The sequence below is a fragment of the Chinchilla lanigera genome, unplaced genomic scaffold (assembly GCF_000276665.1).
Source record: "Chinchilla lanigera isolate Chin_1 unplaced genomic scaffold, ChiLan1.0 scaffold00096, whole genome shotgun sequence".
Classification (NCBI taxonomy): domain Eukaryota; kingdom Metazoa; phylum Chordata; class Mammalia; order Rodentia; family Chinchillidae; genus Chinchilla; species Chinchilla lanigera.
Genome location: NW_004955497.1, coordinates 296,623 through 319,281, shown reverse-complemented (window position 1 = coordinate 319,281; position 22,659 = coordinate 296,623). Strand labels below are relative to the sequence as shown.

The 22,659-nt window shown below is 36.5% G+C and overlaps 1 protein-coding gene across 5 annotated transcripts in view; it reads right to left on the bottom strand.

The window, feature by feature from the left end:
• The window catches only part of Rnf17 (ring finger protein 17), a 147,441-nt gene that overhangs the window by 110,718 nt on the left and 14,064 nt on the right, over positions 1 to 22,659 (bottom strand). For 4 of the 5 annotated variants that reach the window (XM_013505511.1, XM_013505510.1, XM_013505513.1 and 1 more), the window contains 6 exons: positions 13,796 to 13,967; positions 9,847 to 9,923; positions 9,510 to 9,584; positions 5,386 to 5,684; positions 4,495 to 4,584; positions 632 to 790 (listed from right to left, as the gene is read on the bottom strand). In XM_013505511.1, coding sequence (XP_013360965.1) covers positions 632 to 790; positions 4,495 to 4,584; positions 5,386 to 5,684; positions 9,510 to 9,584; positions 9,847 to 9,923; positions 13,796 to 13,967 — 872 coding nt within the window. The remainder of the gene's footprint in view (positions 1 to 631; positions 791 to 4,494; positions 4,585 to 5,385; positions 5,685 to 9,509; positions 9,585 to 9,846; positions 9,924 to 13,795; positions 13,968 to 22,659) is intronic. The other variant, XM_013505512.1, reaches the window with a different exon arrangement.

Genomic DNA, 22,659 nt, shown 5'->3' with positions numbered 1-22,659 from the left:
AAAAAGCTGAGAGTTAGTCACCCTTTTAAAGAACTATCACTTGACTACAGAAATAATACTTTTTTGGTATTAGTTGTAACTACACATTGAGGAATACAATCCTTTAATAAATCAAAGAAATCATAGCCTTCGCACCATTCCAGAGTGTCAAAAACTTGGTTGTGTCCTTAGGAAAACATTTCATAGAAATCTAAAGCATGGAAAATTCACATACTTTTAGAACTAAAACGGAGTGTATTTAACTGACTACCCTCTGCCAAGAAGCCCTAGGAATAGGTGCCACAGGTCTCCTAAATCTCACTGAAATATTCAACATTAGACCCAAAACGTAACATAGAAAGCAAAGGACAAGAGTCACACACAATCACTTTTTTTTTGACAATCACTTTAGTGACAAGGGGGCAAGTGACATAACCTGTCAGTTTTTGTGTGTATCCTACTCTAAAAATGTGCCAAAATTCAGTTTTAGTCCTTTGCTAATTTACCTAAATATTTTTATGTTAAATGATTCCAAAATTTTATGCTTAAAGTAAAAATCTAAATTATACCAAGTCTAACTGGGTTGGCCAAATATAGCACTATTTAAATAAATCTGACACTTTAATTTGAATTAATTTTGTATTTGTATTACCTAGTTCCAAAACATCTGAAGGATCAAGATGTAAACTCTTATTGCAAATTTGATTCACTTTCTTCTCCAATATTGTTGTATCTTTCACTTGTGAATATTTCCGAATGTAGAAGTGGCAAGGATGTATCACATGGCTTACAAAAACCAGCTCTGGAGAATCTGGGTAGGAATCAATATTAAAACATCATTATTAAAATGTGAGCTAGGAAAGAATTCATAAAAGGTAATCGACTGTAATAACTTCTAAAATGGCAAGCATTTGTAATATTGAAACTATAGTATATTTAGGCCTCATGAAAGAGTCCAAACCCAAAATGCCTGGCAAAACAAATGGATCACTTTTAACAACAAATTCTTTAGCAACCTGAATTGTAAATACTTTGTCTAACTTCCAAAGTATGTTCTATAAAAACAATCACAGCTCATAGTAAACAGGTTGTAAAGTTATAATATGTGCTATAACTTCACCTTATTAGAAAACTTCAGAATGCATTTATGAACATGTTTGGAACTAAGAATGTAAATAAAACGGTGAAATGGATCTTTAAACATGTAACAGTTTACCGCGAGCGTCAACTGGGCAGGCTGTCTGTTTATGCACTGACTATCCTGAGTGTTGCTCAGTCAGGTAACATTTCAACCAGTCAATTCTTGCATTAAATAAATTTGATAAAATTGTTGATTTTTATATTTTCTGTTATAAAAATAACAGAAAAATATGCAATTTTTGGTTATTCTGTATTTAAATAATTGGGCTGGTAAGTGTTTAAAACTTATTTTTTTTCTTTTACAGATAAGCATCTCAAAATTTACTCATGCTGCAGAAACTTCTACACCCCCCTCTCCTCAGCTCAGATCAATAAGCAGAAAAACTAGTACCTCTGTCAGACAACTATCAGTCTTAGAAGAATATGCAGATTCTGGGCTGGGGTGTCAAGACCTGATTTTCTTTCTATGAAGCAGAGGAGGGGACCAAAAACATCTGGGGAATGAGATAGCACAAAAATTTCCTTGCCCATTGTCTCTTTCTCCTAATAAAAACCCTTGTTCATCTGAACAAAGTGAAGCAAAGACTTGAGACAAAGGCCTTTTGGTTGCATCCAGAGTTCGCTTTTTCCTTTCACCAAAACTACCTCCCATATTTCTTGAGAGCAATAGGCCTAAGCAGCTAGTAAGAAGAACCCCATTGATAATCAGTAGATTTCCAGGACAGCTCACAAAAGTCAATCTATACAACAAGTACAGAACCAAGATAGCTTACATCTACCCTAAATCCAAAGTCTTATAGATCTGGTTAGAGAGGTGCAAAAGCATCTGGGAAAAGTCAAAAGTGTTGAGTAGCACTTAAGGAAATGTGTGTGGTCTGGGAGAGGTGGATCAGAAAGAGGTAAAGACAGTGAGAAAATTTTCTACATATAGAAACCAAGTATTTTCTATATATATAGAAACCATACTTAAACCAAGTATGTCTGCTAATATACAAAGATCTCCAAAGTGTAATGTTAAGGAAGGGATGTCAAAGAACAATGTGTATGGTAAAAATAGGATAAAAGTAAACTAGGTAAAAAGAAACTAGAAAATTGAGATTTTAAAATTGTACTTTTTTCTTACTTTTAGAAGCCTCTTTAATATGTGACCTCTCTCCTCTCTTACAGAGAACTTTGTTAAATTTCTAAAAGCCCTTTGCAATAATTTGTAAATTTCCAGGTACTAGCCCCTTTTCACCGTAAACTGCCCTTTTCTTCCTAGCCCAGAAAGCAGCTGCCCTGGAGACATGTCTTAACTTTAAACCTATATATAGATGTGTTATGGTTTGTGTTTGGATGTCCCCCCAAAGCCTCATGCAGTCATGGGGCAGACTTTTAGAGTTCATGATTGATCCATAGTCCAATGCTGGGATTATGGGTGTAAGTGCTACATCCGCCCTGGGGCGGGTAGTTTGCATACAATATAAGGAAGGGAAAGATTCTGCTCTCTGCCTCCTCCCTTTTGCTCTTGTTGCTTTTGCTGTTTTTTGCCACAATGAACTGTTGCCCTCTGCCATGTGCCACCCTGCCTTGGAGCCAGTATGGACTGAAACCTCCACAGACTGTGAGCTAAATAAACATTTCCTTCCTTAATATGGGGTGTTGGGTATTTTGTCTCAGCAATGAGAGAAAAGTAACCAAGACAGATGGCTTGTACTGTAACCCGGCAGACAGTGCAAACACACATTCTACATTGCTCATCTTGAAGACAACCTTTAAAGGTGTCCTACTCTGGCTTGTAGTGTGCCTCACTTCTTTGAGTACCCACACTTTGCTTTTGAGTGCATCCCAGATCTAATTCTAATAAATGCTTCTTTTATTGATGCATCCTAAAATTTTTTTTCCAGGATGAGAGTCAGCAAACCTACAAATCTATTTTAAAAGGGTGGATTAAAGTCCTTATTTCAGCCCCAGAGACCCTCAGGCCCAGCCTGGTGCCATACGGTATGCTGTGCTTATATTTAAAAAAGAGAGAAAAAGAAAGAAAAGAAAACTAAGGTAGAAAACTAACTATGTATTTATTTGTGTATGCACAAAAACTGTAAGGGAAGAAAGGACTGAAGGGAATGAGAATAGGGTAGGGTGAAGTTTCATAGAGTATTTTAATTTTTTGAACAAATTTACATTTAATTCCTGAACAAAGACTATATAGCATGGAATTGAATACAGCAAGTACAGAAACATGATAAAAACTGAACAAATGGACCATTTTATCTACCTGATATACTACAAAGAATAATACCCATATTGAGGACAAGGAGTGGAGGACGGCCACATTGCCCTCCCCTAGACCCAACTGACTGTTTCCTTACGAGCAGGCAGACTGTCTAGAGGTGACTTCCCTAAACCGGCTTTCAGTTTAACTAGTGAGTTTGGCTGGGGTGGTATACGTTATCTTCATGAAAGCAGGCAGCAGATAATGGACTAATATAGTTTATTACCAACTATAATATAACTATTATCTACTATACAGTAATATAATATATAGTAGTACTATATATTATCAACAGGTAGATGAGCTGTGATACCATGGGCTAAGATACAAGATAACATCTTCGCAGAGGCCTGCATGACTCCAGAGAAAAATTCCTTCCCAGAACTGGCTATGAAGCAGGTTACTTGTTAACCATAACCTAAACCTGGTTGCTCCTGTGCTTTTGGCAAGAAAGCTTTGTCCCCTCTGTTACAAACATTGCCAGCCTCGTCACTTGTCTAGCACATCCAGTTGCAAGCCCCTCACCATTTCCTCAATGAATAAATACCATAAATAAAGGTTCTGGGTGGCTTGCGGCCTTTTGCTCCTAGAGGGAAACTGGTTGTTCCAGATCCCTGCCATGCCCCTCTATTTTTGTCTCTTGCTCTTTCTTGCCTTTCCTGCCATGCACCATAACCCAGGTAGGAGACTGGAACTCACTGCAGTGGTCTCCAATAATAAGGTAAAGAGATAAATATGTGTAACCAGGGTGACAGCCACAAGAAGTGTAAGTTTCAGAAATAATTTTGCCAACAAGAGTTGAATTTTTTGCTGCTCAAGTGGGCGTCATATGAGTGCTTATAATCTCAGCACTATGGGAGATTAAGGCAGGAGGATCACTAGTTCAAACCCACCCTTGATAGCTCAGTGACACCTCCGTCTCAAAGTAAAAATAAAAAAGGACTGGGGATGTAGCTCACTGTGTAGGCCTTAGGTTCAGTCCCCAGTATGGGCCAAGGGCAGGGGAGGATTCCACTAAAAGGGAAGAAGTTTTAGTAAGATCCACTTTGTGTATTGCCTCACACAGGTAAGTTATACATACAACAAACTCCTTTTCAACAAGCTCACGGTTGTTACAGTACCTGCTTTTGATTCAAAAGGAAGAGCTGACTCTTTCTGAAGAGGTTTTCTTGAATGGTTAGGAGTCTCCACAAGATCATCTGTGAAGCATACTTCATCAAAGTAAACAAAAACTGTATTAATTTCATTAATGTTAACAGTGACATTTCAGTGTTTAAAAATTGTACTTGAATTGGCAAAAATACTAGAATGGCAACACCTTTTATATCAGTAAGTGAAGTCACAACAAGTTAAGTTACTGAAGTATCAGTGATACTAATACAGTGGAAAGAAGAGTGTGTCCTTTTTTTGTATTCAAAAATGTCATTCTGGAGAGTCAACCAACAAGACAATGTTGGTAAAAATGGTCCTAAAGAAGACTGGTCACATAGAATTACTTAAAAGTAGTATTTCACTCCTATGCTATTGGCAGAATACTAACACTGGAAACGAATCAACAGTTATGATAAATTTAAATGTAATGAAATAGAGGACATGACATTCGTAGTGATTTATTTTAAAACAGATTAACTCTAAAAAGACAAAGGTATAAGAGAAACTGCTCTTAATTGATGGACAAAGTAATAAAACTGCTCCCACAAGTCACCTCTCTCTCATTTATATTATTTATAAGCAATAAGGAACACTGAAAAAAATCAAATACCCTAACTAAACCAAATATTAAATTTTTACTCCAGTGGTTGGCTATATTATTTCATCAAAAATTAAAATGATCTTAACTTTGGGAAAAGTGAAAGTGGAAGCATGGAATGAACAGATTCTAACTCATGGTGAGCATGAGAGGTAAGACTACAGCAGCAATACATTTCTGTTAAGTACAGGAAACAATTTTTCCTAACTATAGATTAAAAATACCAATTGCCTGTAATTATAGATTTTACATTATCACTCACATTCCAGATTTTCTTCAATAATTTCTTCAATTATCACATCAGGGCTCAACCCCATCTGAGGCAGCACAGCAATGGCTTTAGGGGATGTCACTGTCCCCTCTTTCTGCGGCTGGGTGTGTCTCCCTTCAGGTTGTATGTCATTGGCCTCTCGTAAAGGAGATGCCGGTGCTTCACTGGTCAAGACAGACAAGTCAACCTGTTTCTTTTCCAGTGATGAATATGTATCATAAGAAAGTTCTTTTTTACTATTATACTTCTTTTGAACATTATATCCAACTTCATTTTCTTGGGAATAACAGCTGTTTAAAAATATAGAGTATGGCTATTTTAATATTCACCTTCAAGTCATTTCCTCTCCATGTGACAGCTGATACTATGATCCACACAAAAGGTAAAAGCTATCTGGGTACCCCAGAAGTATTTTTGATTTTCCATTGCTGTTATTGAATTTATTACAGTAATTTGACTACCACGTGCTATACTCTATTACTTGGCAAAATACTATAGGTATGAAGTTAAAATTGCTATCAGTCTGCGTCCAGTGGGAATGGTTATTAAACAGCCACTAACCCATAGCCAACTACCCCACCTATACTTTTCTACCTCCTTTATATGTCCAGTTTTATGCCAGCTAATCTATAATTTTACAATGAAATGAGTTAAGTCTGATAACTCTTGTATTTTATTTAATCCGCAGTGGACCTAGCATCTTCAAAGAATACTGTTTAAAGCATTTTAGAAATACGGAACTACAATGCCTAAATTTAGCAGTGACATATTTATATATTTTCCAACTCAGGACATGCATCTAACATAAATAAAAATATATTCTGAAGAAAGATACAGAGACCTTTTGAGGGATATGTCTATGCAAACAACATTGCACTCTTAATCCCAGCACTGCACACTCTAAGTTCAGCCATCTTAGAAAAGCCTACCCTCCACAACTGCGTAAGGACTTGGGGAGCTATCTGGACACAAAGCATTAACACTCTGCCTCTATTCCATCTCAGTTTTATTTTTTGCAGGAGTTACTCTTCTCACTGCTTTAAATTTCAGTATTTTTCCTTGACCTATTTCAACATTTGCTCTTACTGAACAAACCCATGGTTTACCACCTGCAAACAGGAGTGGTAGGTTATATTTTTTCTTTGTAAAGTAGGAAACAATTTTAAGCCACTATTGTCAGAGTTAAAATCAATGCAAAATCAGCACAGACTCCTAGAATAGATTTTTGGTCTTAAACTTGTTTGACAGTAACCATACTTAAGTTATGAAAAGAAATAACATATTTACTGTAAAAGTTATTGAACATCTAAGGGACCACAAAATTCCAACTGCAGAGGCAAATGTGGGGCAGGGTTCAGCCAAGCATCATCTGAGGGAAGATGACTTGGGCTGAAGGACTGGTGTTCTGGCTCCTCTGGCAAGGTGTTCTCTCTCTTACAGGGGAGTATGCAGGAGTAGGCTAGCCTCAGCCTAATGCTGTTAAGCTATGATTAATGTTATTTCCTTTATTCTAGATAAGATTGCAAAAATGCAACTTCTGATAATCTGGCTTCTCACTTCTGTCTGGGTATTAGGAAAAAAAAATGCTAATATTAATATTCTGCTCCCTGTTGGCAATTATATTTGTCCATTAAGTTAACAGATTGGCATTTTGACTATTACTGTTTTGTGAAATTGGCCTGTACGATTTTATTAGGTTTGGAGTAGATATGCTCATATCTCCATCCTCCAGAACTCTGTGCCTGATTGACTGTTCCCTAAGGTAATGAATGTGATAAACTCGGTATCATTTCCCTGGAGACAAATCAGTGAGTGAACTCGTTTTCTTTTCTTTTGGGGAGTTTCTATAGCACCTGTGTTCTGGCTACTTCAAACTCAGAAAAAGTTCAAGATCTCTTAGATTTTGGCACAAATCCCCAAGTACCTGGTAGACCTTTCTCCTTAGATGACCAGTAAGTCACAAGAGTGGCCAGTAAGTCACTCAACATATTCACTCTATTTCCTATCTCAACTTTCTTTTCTAATTTTTTCTTTGTTTGGAGACAGGGTTTCACTATGTATGCATTTCAGGCTACCCTTGAACTTACTATGTAGCCCAGGTTGGTCTTGAATTTGCAGTTCTCCTGCCTCAGCCTCCTGAATGTTAAGATTACAGGTGTGCACCACCATGCCTGGTTTCAATTTACTTTTCTTCTTATATTCATATTCTTGGTGAACCATAATCCATCAATTTAATCACTAAGACCAGAATAGGAAGCACTGAGGATGCTTCCCTTGTCCCTCCTTTCTTAAGCATTAGTTTCATTTGTTTCCCCTACTTAGCATTTATCACATCTATTCTCAATCTCAATCCTTTGCGACAATGTAAATTTGGATTATCATCATTTGCTCAGTCTACTGAGGTAAATGCCTAATCCACTGTCATAATCCCACCCTTTAATTGGTCACAGTTATCTTTCAAAATATAATCTAATTATGTTTACTTTCATGCTTAAAGTCTTTTAGAGGTTTTCTATTTTCCAGTATAAAAGTATCTCACAGAACTTGCAGTGACAGTGAAAACACGTTACATTGCCTAATATGGTTGTGCTATGTTTTGAAATGCTAGCTTCAAAATTCATGTTGAAACTTAATTCTTAGCATGGTGGTATTAAGAGACAGAACCTTTTGAGAAATGAGTGTGTTATAAGGGCTCATCCTTGTGAATGGAGTTGGGCCTTATAAATGGGCTAGTGGGAATTAGTTTGGGCTCTTGTTTTGTACTTCTACCATGTGAGGACAGTGTTTATCCCCTTTTTGCTCTTCTATCCCTTGTGTCTCATAAGGTCATAAAGTTCAAGGTGCCAGCTTAGAAACAGAGACCAGAGATCTCACCAGAAACCAAACCGACCAATTCCTTGACACTGAATTTATTAGCCTTCAGAACTGTGAGAAAAAAAAAATAATATATATAATAATATAATATACATTTTTATGTGTTTATATATATGTATATATATATATTTTTGGTACTGGGAATCCAACTCAGATAGCTGTACTGCTATCTCCCTAGCCTGAGAAAATAAATTTCTATATTCTTTATAAATTACATACTCTCAAATATTTTGTTACAGTAGCATAAATGGACTAAGATCAGTAGCCAATAGCCACATGTCTGCTGAGCACATGAAATGTGGCTTGTGAGGCCAAGGAACTGAATTTATAATTTTATTTAGTTTTAGCTAACCATTACATAGCAATCAAAGTCCCCAAAGCTGAGCTTCTGTGTATCCATGGGGATATACAGAATGAACTGTGGATGCCATTCTCTGAATGCAGCATGCTATTTCATTGCCCATATGTATTTCTAAGAGGCCTACCTCTATTTTATCCTCGCTTCTACCTGCTACTCATTTTTTGTGGAGAAGGAGAAATAAAATCTCTTTTTCATTTACTCCCAAAACTAATAAGTCCTTTCTTCCTTTTTTGCATATACTATCATAGTAGTTACACATTTTATCTTTTACATGTGTTCCACTCGCAATCTGACATTTATCTCAGTATCTGAGATGTTAGTGACTAAGCTAATAGCAATCAGTGCTCAATGCTTGTTGACACAGTGAATCTCAAATATAACTTCAACACATGTGTCACTGAATACTGGCCCCTTCCAGATCTTTTAAAACATATTGTACATAGAAATTAACTACAGAAACTAGGGTTTTTGTTTTGGGTGGTAGTAGGAATTGAAACCAGAGGTTTCACACAAGTTACAGCCCCATATCTTTTACCTTCTTTCTGGTTTTATTAAGACAGGGTCTCATTAAGTAGTTTAGGCTGTCCTTGAACTGACAGTAATCTTTCTACCTCAGCTTCCTAAGTGCTGGGGTTATAGGCATGTGTCACCATGCCTAGCTTAAATCCCTAGGCCTTTTGAGACAGGGTCTCACAAAGTTGCTACATTTCCCAGGGTGGGCCCAAACCTGTGACCTTCCTGTTTCAGCCTCACAGATTTGTGGGGCTATAGGTCTGCCATGCTTATTTTTCAGCTTTTGAATCATATGATACTAAACATCAGTTTTTCTCTTAGGTAACAGGTGCTGTCAGATAGTAATGGCATGTTGCATTATACTTACTTTGTTGAATCTTCAAATTCAATCTTTCCCATACTGCTTAACATACAGATAATCTCATTGCAATTCATATTCAACCTAAAATAAAGCATTAGCATATAAAACATTCTACACTTATTATTACCATTTCTAAACAGAAATTAGTTGCAATCTTAAAATAATTGAAAACATTTAAATAACTTTCAAATATATCATACATCATAATTATTTTAAATTGGCTGCTTGGCTGGGAAACATTTTTGATCCAAAGTTCAAATCATAACTACTTGCTCAGTTACTAAATTTGGGTTCCAACACATTTTTATACTTGTTGTGATCTCCTGAACCATCACTTACTCACCTGGGGGGGTTCCTTGGTTTTAGAAAATTAACTTGTGACAATTCACTCTCAAATGTTAATTTCAAAGTCTGGATAATCTAGAATCAAAAGATATGTGTTATTCATGTGGTTTCTTTTGTCATAAATATTGCTGAAAGGGTAAGATTTCAGAAAGAAAATTATTTTCAGGTGTTTCCTTAATGTACTCAAAGGCTCAATTTTGGGCACTTGAAGGTGGATATAAAGAAGTTTATAACTTTTTTTCTAAAGGAGTTTGAACTTTTCTGAAGAAATATATTTACAGGAAACAACAACATACCAGCTAATAAATGGGATCTAGCTGCATGATCACAGAAAATTCTGATCAGACTCATTTTGCACCTAGCTTTTTTTTTTTCCAGTACCAGGAATCAAATTCATGATTTCCCACTTGCCAGACAGGTGCTGTGCTGCTGAGCTAAATCCCCAGCCCCTGCACCGAGGTTATCTTCAAATGATTTCTCTCTTTTGTTTCATCTTCCTAATTAAACTAACCAGGGGAAGACCAAATTTTGTAATTTTTTTCATTGCCTCGTATCTCATGTGTAATACAGAGGAAATGAACATCATTGTTTTTAGAATTAGGGCTCAAGGAAGGCCAGTCCAAGTAAGAGGGTGGCAAACTCTTTGGTTTTCATTTAAATATTAAGGACTGTGGAAGCAGATCAAGCCCTGGCTTTTGTTCCACATTTTGATTCGGCCCAAACGTTTGATTATCTATGGTAAGTAAGACCCCAAGAAACTCTATCTTTGCCCAATTCTATATTGTAGGTACAAGATTAGATGAATGTTGAAGCAATTCTTCTGTTGACTTGTACATTGTGGGAGGAGTAAGGAAAGAAAAACATGAATGAGATCTTGAATTAAATTTTTAAGGGAAGGGTTCATCCATACCTAAACTGTTTATGAGACAAAACAAAGTCTCATTTAGTTTACTACTCTTTCTTTTACTGTTGTTTTTCTTTTTCATTTCTTTTTTATTTTAAAGAGTAAAAGAAGGATAGCTAGTAATGGGGGGCTTACCAAATTACAGACAAAGTGGTAGGAAATTATCAATGGCTGTTGTTTTACATATTGTTATCTACAAGATAGTTTCTCAGGAAAACAAACAAATAATAGTGAGTTACAGACAAAAGTGGTAGGAGATTATCAATAGTTGTTGTACTATTACTTTGGTATCTTCACAGTAGTTTCTAAAGAAAATAAATAGAGCTATACATGAGCGACCAATCGAATCATCATTGACTATTCTCAATGGTTGTTGTGAGAAACACACAATAATAAACATACATCCATTTATGAAATAGCATAGGAACAATACAAACATTACAGTTATGGACAGATTAGTAGGAAAATATCAATGGCTGCTGTAATACGTGATGTTATCTTCAAAATGGTTTCTCAGGAACACAGAGATATGCAAGAAAAGATCTAACAAGTAGTTACAGCCTAAGGGTTGTGAAAAATAGCGTATTACCTCCTCACCAGTGATTCCTTTCACTGAGGTGTGACGGCTGGAAGGCCAGGATTGAAAAGAAGGACCGAGAGACTTGCACTTGTGTCTAGCAACAGGCTGTTTTCTTTTTCCTCTATAGTCATGATTACCTGTGGCTCCTCCATGGAGATGACAGTCTGGCCAGAGGGAGAAGGCAGGGTATGCCCTGGGCCCTCTCATTCCTGTTGGACTAAGTGGTAGGATGGGTCTGAGCTCTGATGGGGCCAGACCTGGGGCCTCGGCTTCAGAGGGCAGACCAATCTCCAGTGGTCTCCTTTGCATTCAGGGCATGGCCCAGGGGGCTTCTTAGGGCAGTTCCTCTTGAGGTGGCCTGGCTTTTAACAGTGGTAGCAGATGAATGTAGTCGTCCAGTTCTTCTTGGGACCCTGAGAATCAGACTTAGGGTCTGTTTCTCTTAATGCTGCAGCAAAAGCAGCTGCTTTTTCTCGGTCTCCTTGTTTTCTCTCCTTGGCCTCCTCCTCATCATGGCTATAGAATACTGAGGAGGCAATTCTTACTAACACCTCAAGTGAGCCATTTGGGGCAAAAGCTGTTTTTTGTAGCTTTTTCTCTCCAGCCTCCCATCGCATTGGGACCCCGCAACCACTTAGTGTCCTCTCCCTAACCATCAGTATAGGCAGCATGAGTCTTGGTGCAGACCTCTCCGGAACTCCACGCGCTCCTCTACCTCAGCCAGTACTGTCAGGGGAAGAACGGTTTCCAGGGGTCTCCCCAGGTATTGCAGAAGGTCCTCCTGGTTTCCAGCTTCCAAACGGCTCTCATGACCCCGGTCAACTATACCTCTGAGTCTTCGGGCATAGTCTGTATTCTCATGTTCTCTGAGTCCTTGTTCAGCAGCTGCTCCTCTGCTGACTCTGGACCTTTCTGGTTCTCAACGGCAGGGGCAAGAGCAACCCGTTGTGTGGCATGTATTCCCAGGAATTTTTTCCATGTCGGGATGATTCATGCACATCTGTGGGAGGGCCTCCGCAGCCGGTGTGTGGCAGGCCAATTGTGACATTGCTTCTCTGTGCTGTGACACTTCTCGACCGTATGATGGTGGGTGGCCTGGGGGCCGATGTGTGCCAGCGCATGCTGCTATGCAGCTTCCTGGGTGCCTGTGCAGCTAGAGGCTGGCCCAAAGGCTGGTGCGCCCCACTGTGTGACTTCCCAGGTGCCAGGGGCCTGCCTTCCTGGCACCTGCATGGCTAGGGTCCAGCCCAAAGGCTGGCACTCCCTGCTGTGCAGCTTACTGGGCACCAGGGGCCTGACTCTGTTGTTTTTCTTTTTGGTTTTTTTTTTTTTTTTTTTGTGGACACAGGGTCTCATACTATAGTGCAGGCTGGCCTTGAACTCACTGTGATTCTCCTGCCTCAGGCTCCTGAGTACTGGGATTATAGGTGTGTGCCACCACTCCTGGCTAGTTTATTATTCTTAAATGTCTTCATATTTTATTCAGGTGTCCTAAAAGTCTTGCTCTAGTTTGAATTCACGTATCCCCCAAAGGTCTGTGTGATAAAGGTTTGGCCTCTATTATACCAGTACTGGGAGGCAGTGGAAACTTTTAAGAGGTAGGGCTTAGTGGGAAAGGGAGGCCATGTCCTCAAAGGGGACAGTGGGACTTCAGCCCCTTCCACTCTCTTCTATTACCTGGCAATGAGGCAAGTGGTTTTCCTTTCCCATGCACTCCCCAGATTATGTGGCCCCACTGGTTGAAAGCAATGGAGCCAAACAATCATAGACTAATAGCTTCAAAACTGTGAACAAAATAAATCTCTTCGCTTTATAAGCTGATCATCTCAGATATTTTAGAGTAGTGATGAAAACCTGACAGACACAAACCTTAACTTTCACTTTGATGTCACCTTACTTGCTCTTAGATAATGTTATAAAGACTTTACTGTAGTATTTTCCTAAGTGATAAAAATATACTAAAGAAATTTAATACTGTTTGTCTTAGAATTCAAAATACCTAAGAATCCTAAGTTGATACCAATACAGATGGTCCTTTGAATTATGGTGGTCCAATTTATGACATTTTGACTTTATAACAGTGTGACCGCAATATGCATTTAGGGAAAACAATATTATGAATATGAATTTAGATCTTTTTCTTGGGATAGTGATATGTGATCTTATGTGCTCTCACGATGCTGGACAAGTGTCAGAAAACCTTGTGGTCAGAAGAATAAATACTCTAACACGTCAAAAGAGCAAACAATTGCTACTCTACAAGTATACCTTGTTAAGCTCTGATATCCAGTACGTTAATTGTATAAATGCATTTTCAAAACTTACAATGGTTTATTGGAATGTAACCCCATTGTAAATTAAGGAGCACCTGTATAAGTTAGCATAATCTAAACCCCATATTATGAAACATGTAAAATAAACCACCATAAAACCTAGTTTTACATTATAAACAATTAAAATTACCTGGTTAAGGTCACAAAATGTCCTCAGAGAAGGTGCTGATTTTAATTCTTTTGCTATCTTCATAGCTGCATCCAAATCATTTTTTTTCTGTTCAATGTAGCTTTTGGCCATTATTATATGTGATAAATAATCATCTGTATTTCTTACAAGTTCTTCACACAAGTTCTTTTTCCTTCATTTAAAACACCAAAGTTATTTTATACCATGAACATATGTGTAAAGTTATTTTATATGAATATGTATAAAGTTATTTTATACCATGAACAAATGTGAATTGGGGGGGGCAGTGCTGAGGATTGAACTCAGGATCGTCATACCAAGGTGCACACCAACCTGTAATCCTTAAATTTTTTTTAAATTTGAGACAGGCTCTTGCTAAGTCACTAGGTTGCCCACAATGTCCTCAAACTCACAATACTTCTGCCTCAGCCTCCTGAGGCACTGGCATTACAGGCATATGACACTATTCCTTGTTTATAAATGTGAATTTATAATGACTAAATAGTATTTGAAAGACTAATTTCACTAGGTGATAAATTTAAATAACATGGTTAAGTAAGGCATACAGTAACTGAATAGCACCTGAAAGGATAATTTCTTTTCATTTTAAAGAGAAAAAAACTAATAATGAAGATAAAAACAAAACAACACAAAAATGAAATAAAAAGATACAGGATTTAAAAACAAGATAGGAATTAACAATGGTTGTTATATTACATATTGTTATCTTCAATGAGGTTGCTCAGATTACCAGATGTAAGAATGCAAAATTGATCCAACAATTAAAGACAATAACAATAAAAAATATTAGAAACGATACAGAGCTTCATTAAACAAGCTGGTAGGAATTAAACCATGGTTGTTATATTGCATATTGTTGTCTTCAAATCAGTTGTTCTAATTACCAGATATAAGCCTGCAAAACTGGTCAAGAAAAAAATTTAAGCATTAACTGTTCCTTTCAATAAAGCAATAGACATCAGCAGTACACTTATCCCATCTATTCTTGTATGTACAAATATATTTTTTATTTTAAAAAGAAAAAACAAAATAAAAACAAAGATATAAACAATTACGCATTAACTGTTCCTTTCAATAAACCGATAGAAATTAGTAGTACAATTATCTTAATTATCTTGTCTATATATGTACATATTTTTTCCCTTCCTTCTTTTTTTTATCTTTTCCCTTACTCCAGTTTTTCTTTCCTATTTGAGCAGTTTATTTCTCTGAAAAGATAATTTTACTAGTTGATAAAGGGCGTATAACATTATTAAATGTGAAATTCAATTGAACCAAAATGTGTTACAAGTGAAAGACATGCACACATGATTAGAGAGAAAGAAAATTTTGTAAAAGGAGATAGTTATCATGTACAAATACAGCTATAACAAAATTAGAGGTGAGACTCTAGATACAGGATCATTCTATGCAATAGTAAGAGAAATCTTGGCTCTATCCATCCTGTAGTTTCTTGCCCTTACAAAGACATCGCTGTACTCGCTTGTTACAAGGATTTACCTATACATTGAAAAATATCCATCGATACAAATACAAGATTTTAAAATAGACATCATCAAAACAGAGTTTAGACAGCAATTGACCATAACATCCAAAAAGCAAAGAAAGGGTTATGTAGTTACTTCTTCATTACTTCTAGCTCATCACTCAAAACTTTTTCTGTATATCATAGTGGAATTACATTATGGCAATTAACAGTATAATTCTTAATTTATTCAATCATTTTATTCATCAAACAAAATGACTTCTCATTATTTTCCAAAATCAAATCTGGCCCCTAAAAGAAAAAAGCACACCAAAACTGGACAGAATGGATATAGGCCTTCAAAGTGCAAAAACAATCTCTAGGAATGATTTCTTTAGGAAAAAAAAAAAAATGGTCATTTTGATAAGTTACAGAATGTACCTAAAAACTCATGCACATGGAAGAACCTTATTATGATGTCAGCAAAATGGTATATGAGGAAGATCTCATTTAAGAAGGAAAGATATGCCTATAATTCCAGCACTCTGGGAGGTTAAGGCGGGAGAATTGCAAGTTTGAGGCCACCTTGGGCAACTTCTTATTTAGTGACTTAGTGAGACTTTGTCTCAAAATGGGGGACGACTGTGGATATAGCTCAATGTAAAGGCTGTTTTCAATCCCCAATACTGTACTTGGAAGAGAAGGACAGGTATATATGTAAAGTAGTAGAATTTTTCTATGCAACTGAAGTTAGGCTGTTATCTCAAAACAGATTGTTGTAAGTCTTACAACTTTAGGAGGTTGTATGTTATTTTCATGGATAATTACAAAGAAACTGTAGAATATGCACAAAAAGAAACAAAAAAGGAATTAAATCGTGTCACTATAAAAAAATGAAGTAAACACTAAGGAAAGCAGTAATAGAAGAAATGAGGAACAAAAATAAAAAAGCTAAAAAACATACAGAAACAAAAAAGGCAAAAATCTGTCCTTAACAGTAACTACTTTAAATGTACACTGAATTACATCCTTAATCAAAAGGCATAGAATGATGAGTAAAAATCATGACTCAACTATATTAAAGCAGAACTCTGAGAGAAACTAGCCTCTCCTGAAAAATGTTCCCAGCTCCATGCAGGCAGCTCCTTGGGCGCACTTCCTCAGGAGTGTGGTCCTGTACCTTTCTCACTGATAACAGCAGTTCTCTCATGGAAAAACTGACAATTGGTGGCTATAAACAAGCTTTATAACATTCTGACATCCTGAGATTCACAAGATTTGTCTCTTTTCAAGGTTAAGATAAGACTGGCTGCTAGGATGACTAACTGCCTTTGCCTCACTTCTGCTTACTTGGCACCACAAACTGTATAAAAGAGGGCTTCTCCTTTTGTTGAGGGCTCAGCCATTTTTGGATACATAGGAGTCTGTTGAGCCCAACGTACACCTAAAAAAATCCTCCTGTTTTTCCTCGTTGGTCTCTTTGCTTCTAGAACAAGATGACATCACAAGAAACTCATTTTAGATATATGCACAGACACTGTTGAAAGTGAAAAGATGGGAAAAGGTATTTCATGCAAATAACCTGAACAATTGGAGTACCTATAGTAATAGTGTACATAATATATTTACATACTATAATTACAAGCATTAATTCAGCAAACACCAGAATGTCAAAATATAAGAAGCAAAATTTGAAAAAGTATGTATTTTTTATTAAAATGCCTTAAATTGAGAGAGTTATGGATAGGTCCACAATAATTGAAGACGACTACCCCACCCTTTGATAATCAAAAAACAATTAGAATAGATTCAATATTGTGTTTGATTTCTGGTACACCCCCCCAAAAAGGAACAGATTCAATAAGCAGATTACTTGGGCAATGATATGGATCAACTGGAGATAGATAGATTCCATCAAGGAAAAGAGGAATACATATGTTCCTTGAGCTTCATGTGACATTTTCCAGACAGACCATATGTTAGGTCCTAACACAAGTCTTAATATACTTAAAGATTAAAATCATTCAGAAGTTCTCTTCTGATCACAATGGGCTGAAACTAGAAATAATTAACAGAAGAAAAATTAGAAGACTCACAAATATGTAAAAACAATATATGCCTAAACCCCAACAGGCCAAAGAAGGAATCACAAGGGAAACTAGGAAACTATCTTGGGACAAATGAAACAAAAACACACAAAAATGTATATAGGCTTCAATGAAGACATTGATAAGAGAGACATTCATAGATAAAAAAAAAATTTTAAAAGGAGCTTTCAAATCAATAAACCTAACTTTATAAGTAACTAGAAAAAGAATAAAGCCAAAGAGAACACAAGAACAATAAAAGGAAAAGGTAGGCACATTAATATCAATTTTACAAACTGGATAATTTAGATGAAATGGACAAATTCCTAGAAACACACAATATGATAAGCCTAACTCATGAAGAATTAGAATATTTAGTAAGATGATATAATCAGTAATCAAATGCTTCTCAACAAGGAAAATCCTTAAGCCAAATGGTATGATTGGTATATTAAAACTTCATGTTACTATAATGAAATACCTGATAGGAGCTATCAATCAACTAAAGATGGTTTATTTTGGCTCATAACTCGGGTGGTTTAAATGCAAGATAGACAGGCCCCGTTGTTGGGGCCTCTGGCGAGGCAGCATATTACACTGGGAGCAAGTGGTCACATCTTGAAGTAGGAAGCAGAGAGAAACGGGGGATGGTAAGACTCCACAATCTCCTTGAGGGAATGCCTCCAATGATATAATGAGCTCCATAAGGCTATCCTGGGAACTAAATTTTTTTATATGGACCTCTGGGGTACACTGATCCAAACTATAGCAACAGGTGAAGTATACTGAACAATTAATGATGAATTAATGCCCATCTTCTCTAGACTTTTCCAAAATAGTGAACAGGTAAGAACACTCCCTAACTCATTCTACAAGTCTCCCTAGCTTGCTCACCAAAATCATGTGTGAGGTCCTAGGTTCAATTCCCAATGCTGCAAAAACAAAACACTACAAGAAAACTATAAACTATTATAGTTTATGAGTTGTGGAGCAGTCTTGCTGCCTCAGTCACTTTCTCATCACTGAGACACAATACACGTCGTGTACACCTTGCAGGAGGAGAGGTTTACTCTGGCTCACAGTTTGTAGTGGCTTTGGTCCCTAGTTGGCTGGCTCCAAGGCAGGACTGCATGGCAGTGGAGCACACTGGAGGAGAGCTGCTCACACTGTGGCTGTAGGAAAGCAGACAGTGATGAAAGGTGTAGCCAGGGAGGGACACTGGCCCTTCCAGGTTGTGTCCCCAATGACCTGCCTTCTTGGAGAAGACCCCACCTCCTCACAAGAAAGCTGTACCACACCACCGTAATCCAATCACGTTCCACAAGCCCCAGCTTTTAAAGGATGAGGCTTGAGGGGGGACACACAGATATAAACCATAACACATATCTCAAACTCTTCCAAAAAGCCAAAGTAGAAGGGATCTTTCCATATTCATTCTATGACGCTACTATTATCCTATTACCAAAATGAGATAAGAACACAACAACAAAAGAGAAAACTACTGGCCAACATCCCTGATGTACCTACAGACAAAAATCCTCAACTAAATACTGGCAAACTAAATTCAACAGCACATTCAAATGATTATTCACTAAAATGAAGTAAGTGGGATTCATTCTTGGCATAAAAGGATGGTTACATAAATAAACAAACACAATACATCACATTGACAGAATAAAGCACAAAAATCACACGATCATTTCAGTAGATGCAGAAAATGTATCTGATAAACATCTCCTCGTAGTAAAAACGCTCCACAACTTAGGTATTTTGTTAGTTTCCCATTACTGTGACAATTACCTGAGGGAATCAACTTAAACAGAAGAAAGTTTTATACTGGCTCATGATCTTAAAAGATTCAGTCCATGGTGAGTTGGCCTCATTGCTTTTGAGCCTGAGGTAAGGTAGTAAATCACAGCAGGAGTGTACAGCAGAGGAAGCTTCTCCTCTGATGGCAGCTGGGGAACAAAGAGCAAGAAATATGAGGAGCTAGGTCCCAATACTTCACTCATGGGCATGCCTCAGTGTCTTAAGTTCCTTCCACTAGGCCCAACCTTCTGAAAGTTCTACCTCCTTCTCATAATGCTGGCTTGGGAACCAAGCCTTCAACATATGGGATTTTAGGGAACGTTTAATATCTAAACTACAGCAGTTATTGAACATTAAAAAGTCCATACATTAGAAACCCATAGCTAGTATCATACTGAATGGTGAAAATGAAAAAGCTTTTCCTCCAAGAACTGAGTAAGACAAGAAAGTTCATTTTTACTCAACACAGGACTAGAAATCATAGACTGAACAATCAGAGGAAAAAAATGATCCCCAAATTAAAAAAGCAGAAGTCCAACTGTCGTTTGCAGCTTGTGCTTGGAAGATCTAAAGACTCCACTAAAAAACTGTTGGAACTAGCAAATTCAGGAAAGCTTAAGGAAAAGTCAGTAGCATTTCTATATTTTAATAGCCAGTTATCTGAAAAAGAGAAAAGAGAAAGATCCCATTTTTCATAGCTACAAAAACCCTAGGAATAAATTTAGCCAAAGTCAAAGATCTCTATGATTAAGACTACAAAACATTGAGAAAAGAAGTGGATGAAAAGTACTACAGGAAAGAAATGACAAAATGATAAAAATAAATGGAAAGATGTCTCATGTTCACAAATAGAATTAATACTGTGAAAATGTATCATCCAAAGTAATCTATAGTCTGACATGGTGGTGCACGACTGTAATCCCAGCACTAGGGAGGCTGAGGCAGGAGGACTGCTGCAAGTTTAAGGCCAGCCTGGGCTACCAAGTGAGTTCAAGGCCAGCCTGAAAAAGACAAACCCTACCCCCCTAAAAAAACCAAGTAACCTACAGACTCAATTCAATCTCCATCAAAATATTGATGTCATTCTCCACAGAATTAGAAAAAAAATCATAAAATTTGTATGGAATCACAAAGAATCCTAAGAAGTCAAAGCAATCCTGAGCAAAAAGCAAAGCTGGAGGCAGTTTACAATAATACTTTAGTAATCAAACCAGAATGATATTTTTAAAAAAAGTCACATCGACCAATATACTAGAATACAGCCCAGAAATACCCCTATGAACTGACAACCAAGTGACTTCTAACAAAGGAGCCCAGAACAAACAATGAGGAAATGACAGTCTTGTCAATAAACGAAAACTAGGTAGACTGGATATCTATATGAAGAATATGAAATTTATCAACTCAAAATGGATTAAAATGGATTAAAGATCTAAAGGGAGTAAGGTATGGTGTTGTAAACCTAAAAAAACTCAAGTACTAGGGGAGGCTGAGACAAGAGGGTCACAAGCAACTTAGCAAGACCTTGTCTCAATACATAAAAAGGGCTGGGAATGTGGCTTAGTGTGAATGCCCTTAGCTCAATGATCAATAACGCAAAAAAGACCTGAATGGATTAAATGTAAGACCTGAAATTATGAGACTACTACTAAAAAACACTAAAGGACAATGCTTTGAGGAATGACTTAGATATGACTCAGGCAACAAAAACAAAAACTGACAGATGGGACTATATCAAACTAAAAAGCTTCTGTACAGCAAAGGAAATAAACAACAGAGCAAAGAGAATATACAGAATAGGAGAAAATACTATTTGTAAACATACATCTGACAAGAGTTGATATCTAGAATATACTATACAGGAACCTACCAACTCAAAAGCAAGAAACCACAATTTAAAACTGGACTAAAGATCTGAGTAGACATTTCCGAAAAAAAAAAAAAAAAAGACACAAAAATGGGTAACATATATGAAATACTTCGTATTACTAATCATTAAGTAAATGCAAATCAAAATCACAAGGTTATACATTATCACCTTACTCAGAGAATAGCTATTATCAAAAGACAAAGCAAAACAAAATAAAACCAAAAACCAAAAAACGATGCTGGCAAGGATGAGAAGAAAAAGAAACTGTTATGCACTATTAGTGGGAATGTAAATTAGCTCAACCATTATGAAAAACAATAAAGAAAAACAAACTTGAGTCCTTTGTAGAAAAATGGATGCACCTTGAGATCATAATTTTAAGTGAGCTATATCAGATACACAAGCTTAAATACTATGGCTTGTCTTATATGAGAAACCCAAAATATAAATGAAGACCCTAATAGTAGATATATCTATCTAGTAGGAGGTAGAGAGATAGATCTTTCTCAAATGGAAAGGGGATCAAGAGAGGAAGAAGAGGGGAGGGAAAGTGGTTGGAAAAAAAAGGCATTATGATGTTTTATATACACAAAAGAAATGAAATCAACAAGTCAAAAAGACATCTAAACTACCATGTTTATTGTAGTATTATTCATAATAGCTAGGATATGGAATAAACCTAAATGCCCAGGTGGTAGGGCACATCTGTAATCCTAGCACTTAGGAAGGACACTTATATTAAGGAAAACAAATCAATCACAGAAAGACAAGCACCACATGATCTCACTCAGAAGTAGAATCTAAAAATGCCAATCTTATAGAAGTTGAAGCACTGATCGTATAGAACAGTGGTTCACAGAGATTGTGGAAAATAGGAGAAGGAGATGGGGGAAAAGTTCATCAACAATACAATGCTACTGTCTGGTTGCAGGAATAAACTCTATAGGGTTCTATGCACAATAGGTTGAATATGAGTAACAGAAACATATTATATATCTCAAAATAGCTGGAAGACTGAATATATTTACACAAAAGAAATTATATGTAATATAACAACCATTGTTGATTTCCTACCATCTTGTTTTGAAATTCTGTATTATTTTCATTTTTATTATTTTTTAATTCTTTTTAAAATAAAAAAGAAAAACTATAGACACGTACTAAATAAAAAAGAAATTATAAAAATTTAACATGCTAATTATCATGAGTTGATCACTACCTGTGAACCAAAACATCACACTTTACTTCATAAATATGTATAAATATGTGTCAAACAAAAATAAAAAGAACAAAATACTTGAGAATGCACTTAACCAAGAAGGCAAAAGATTTGTATATCAAAAACTATACAAAATGGCTTAAATAAACTAAAGCTATAAATAAATTAAAAGGCATTTCATATTTACAAACTTGAAGACGATATTGATGTCAATACTATTCAAAGTGATCTATAAATAAATCCAACTCCTATTAAATTCCCAATAACATTTCTTACAGAAATAGAAAAATTTATTTTCAAACTTGTGGGACCCTTAAGAGAAACCCTGAATAACCAAAACAATCTCAAAAAACAAGATCAAAGTTGTAAGACTCACACATTCTAATTTCAAAA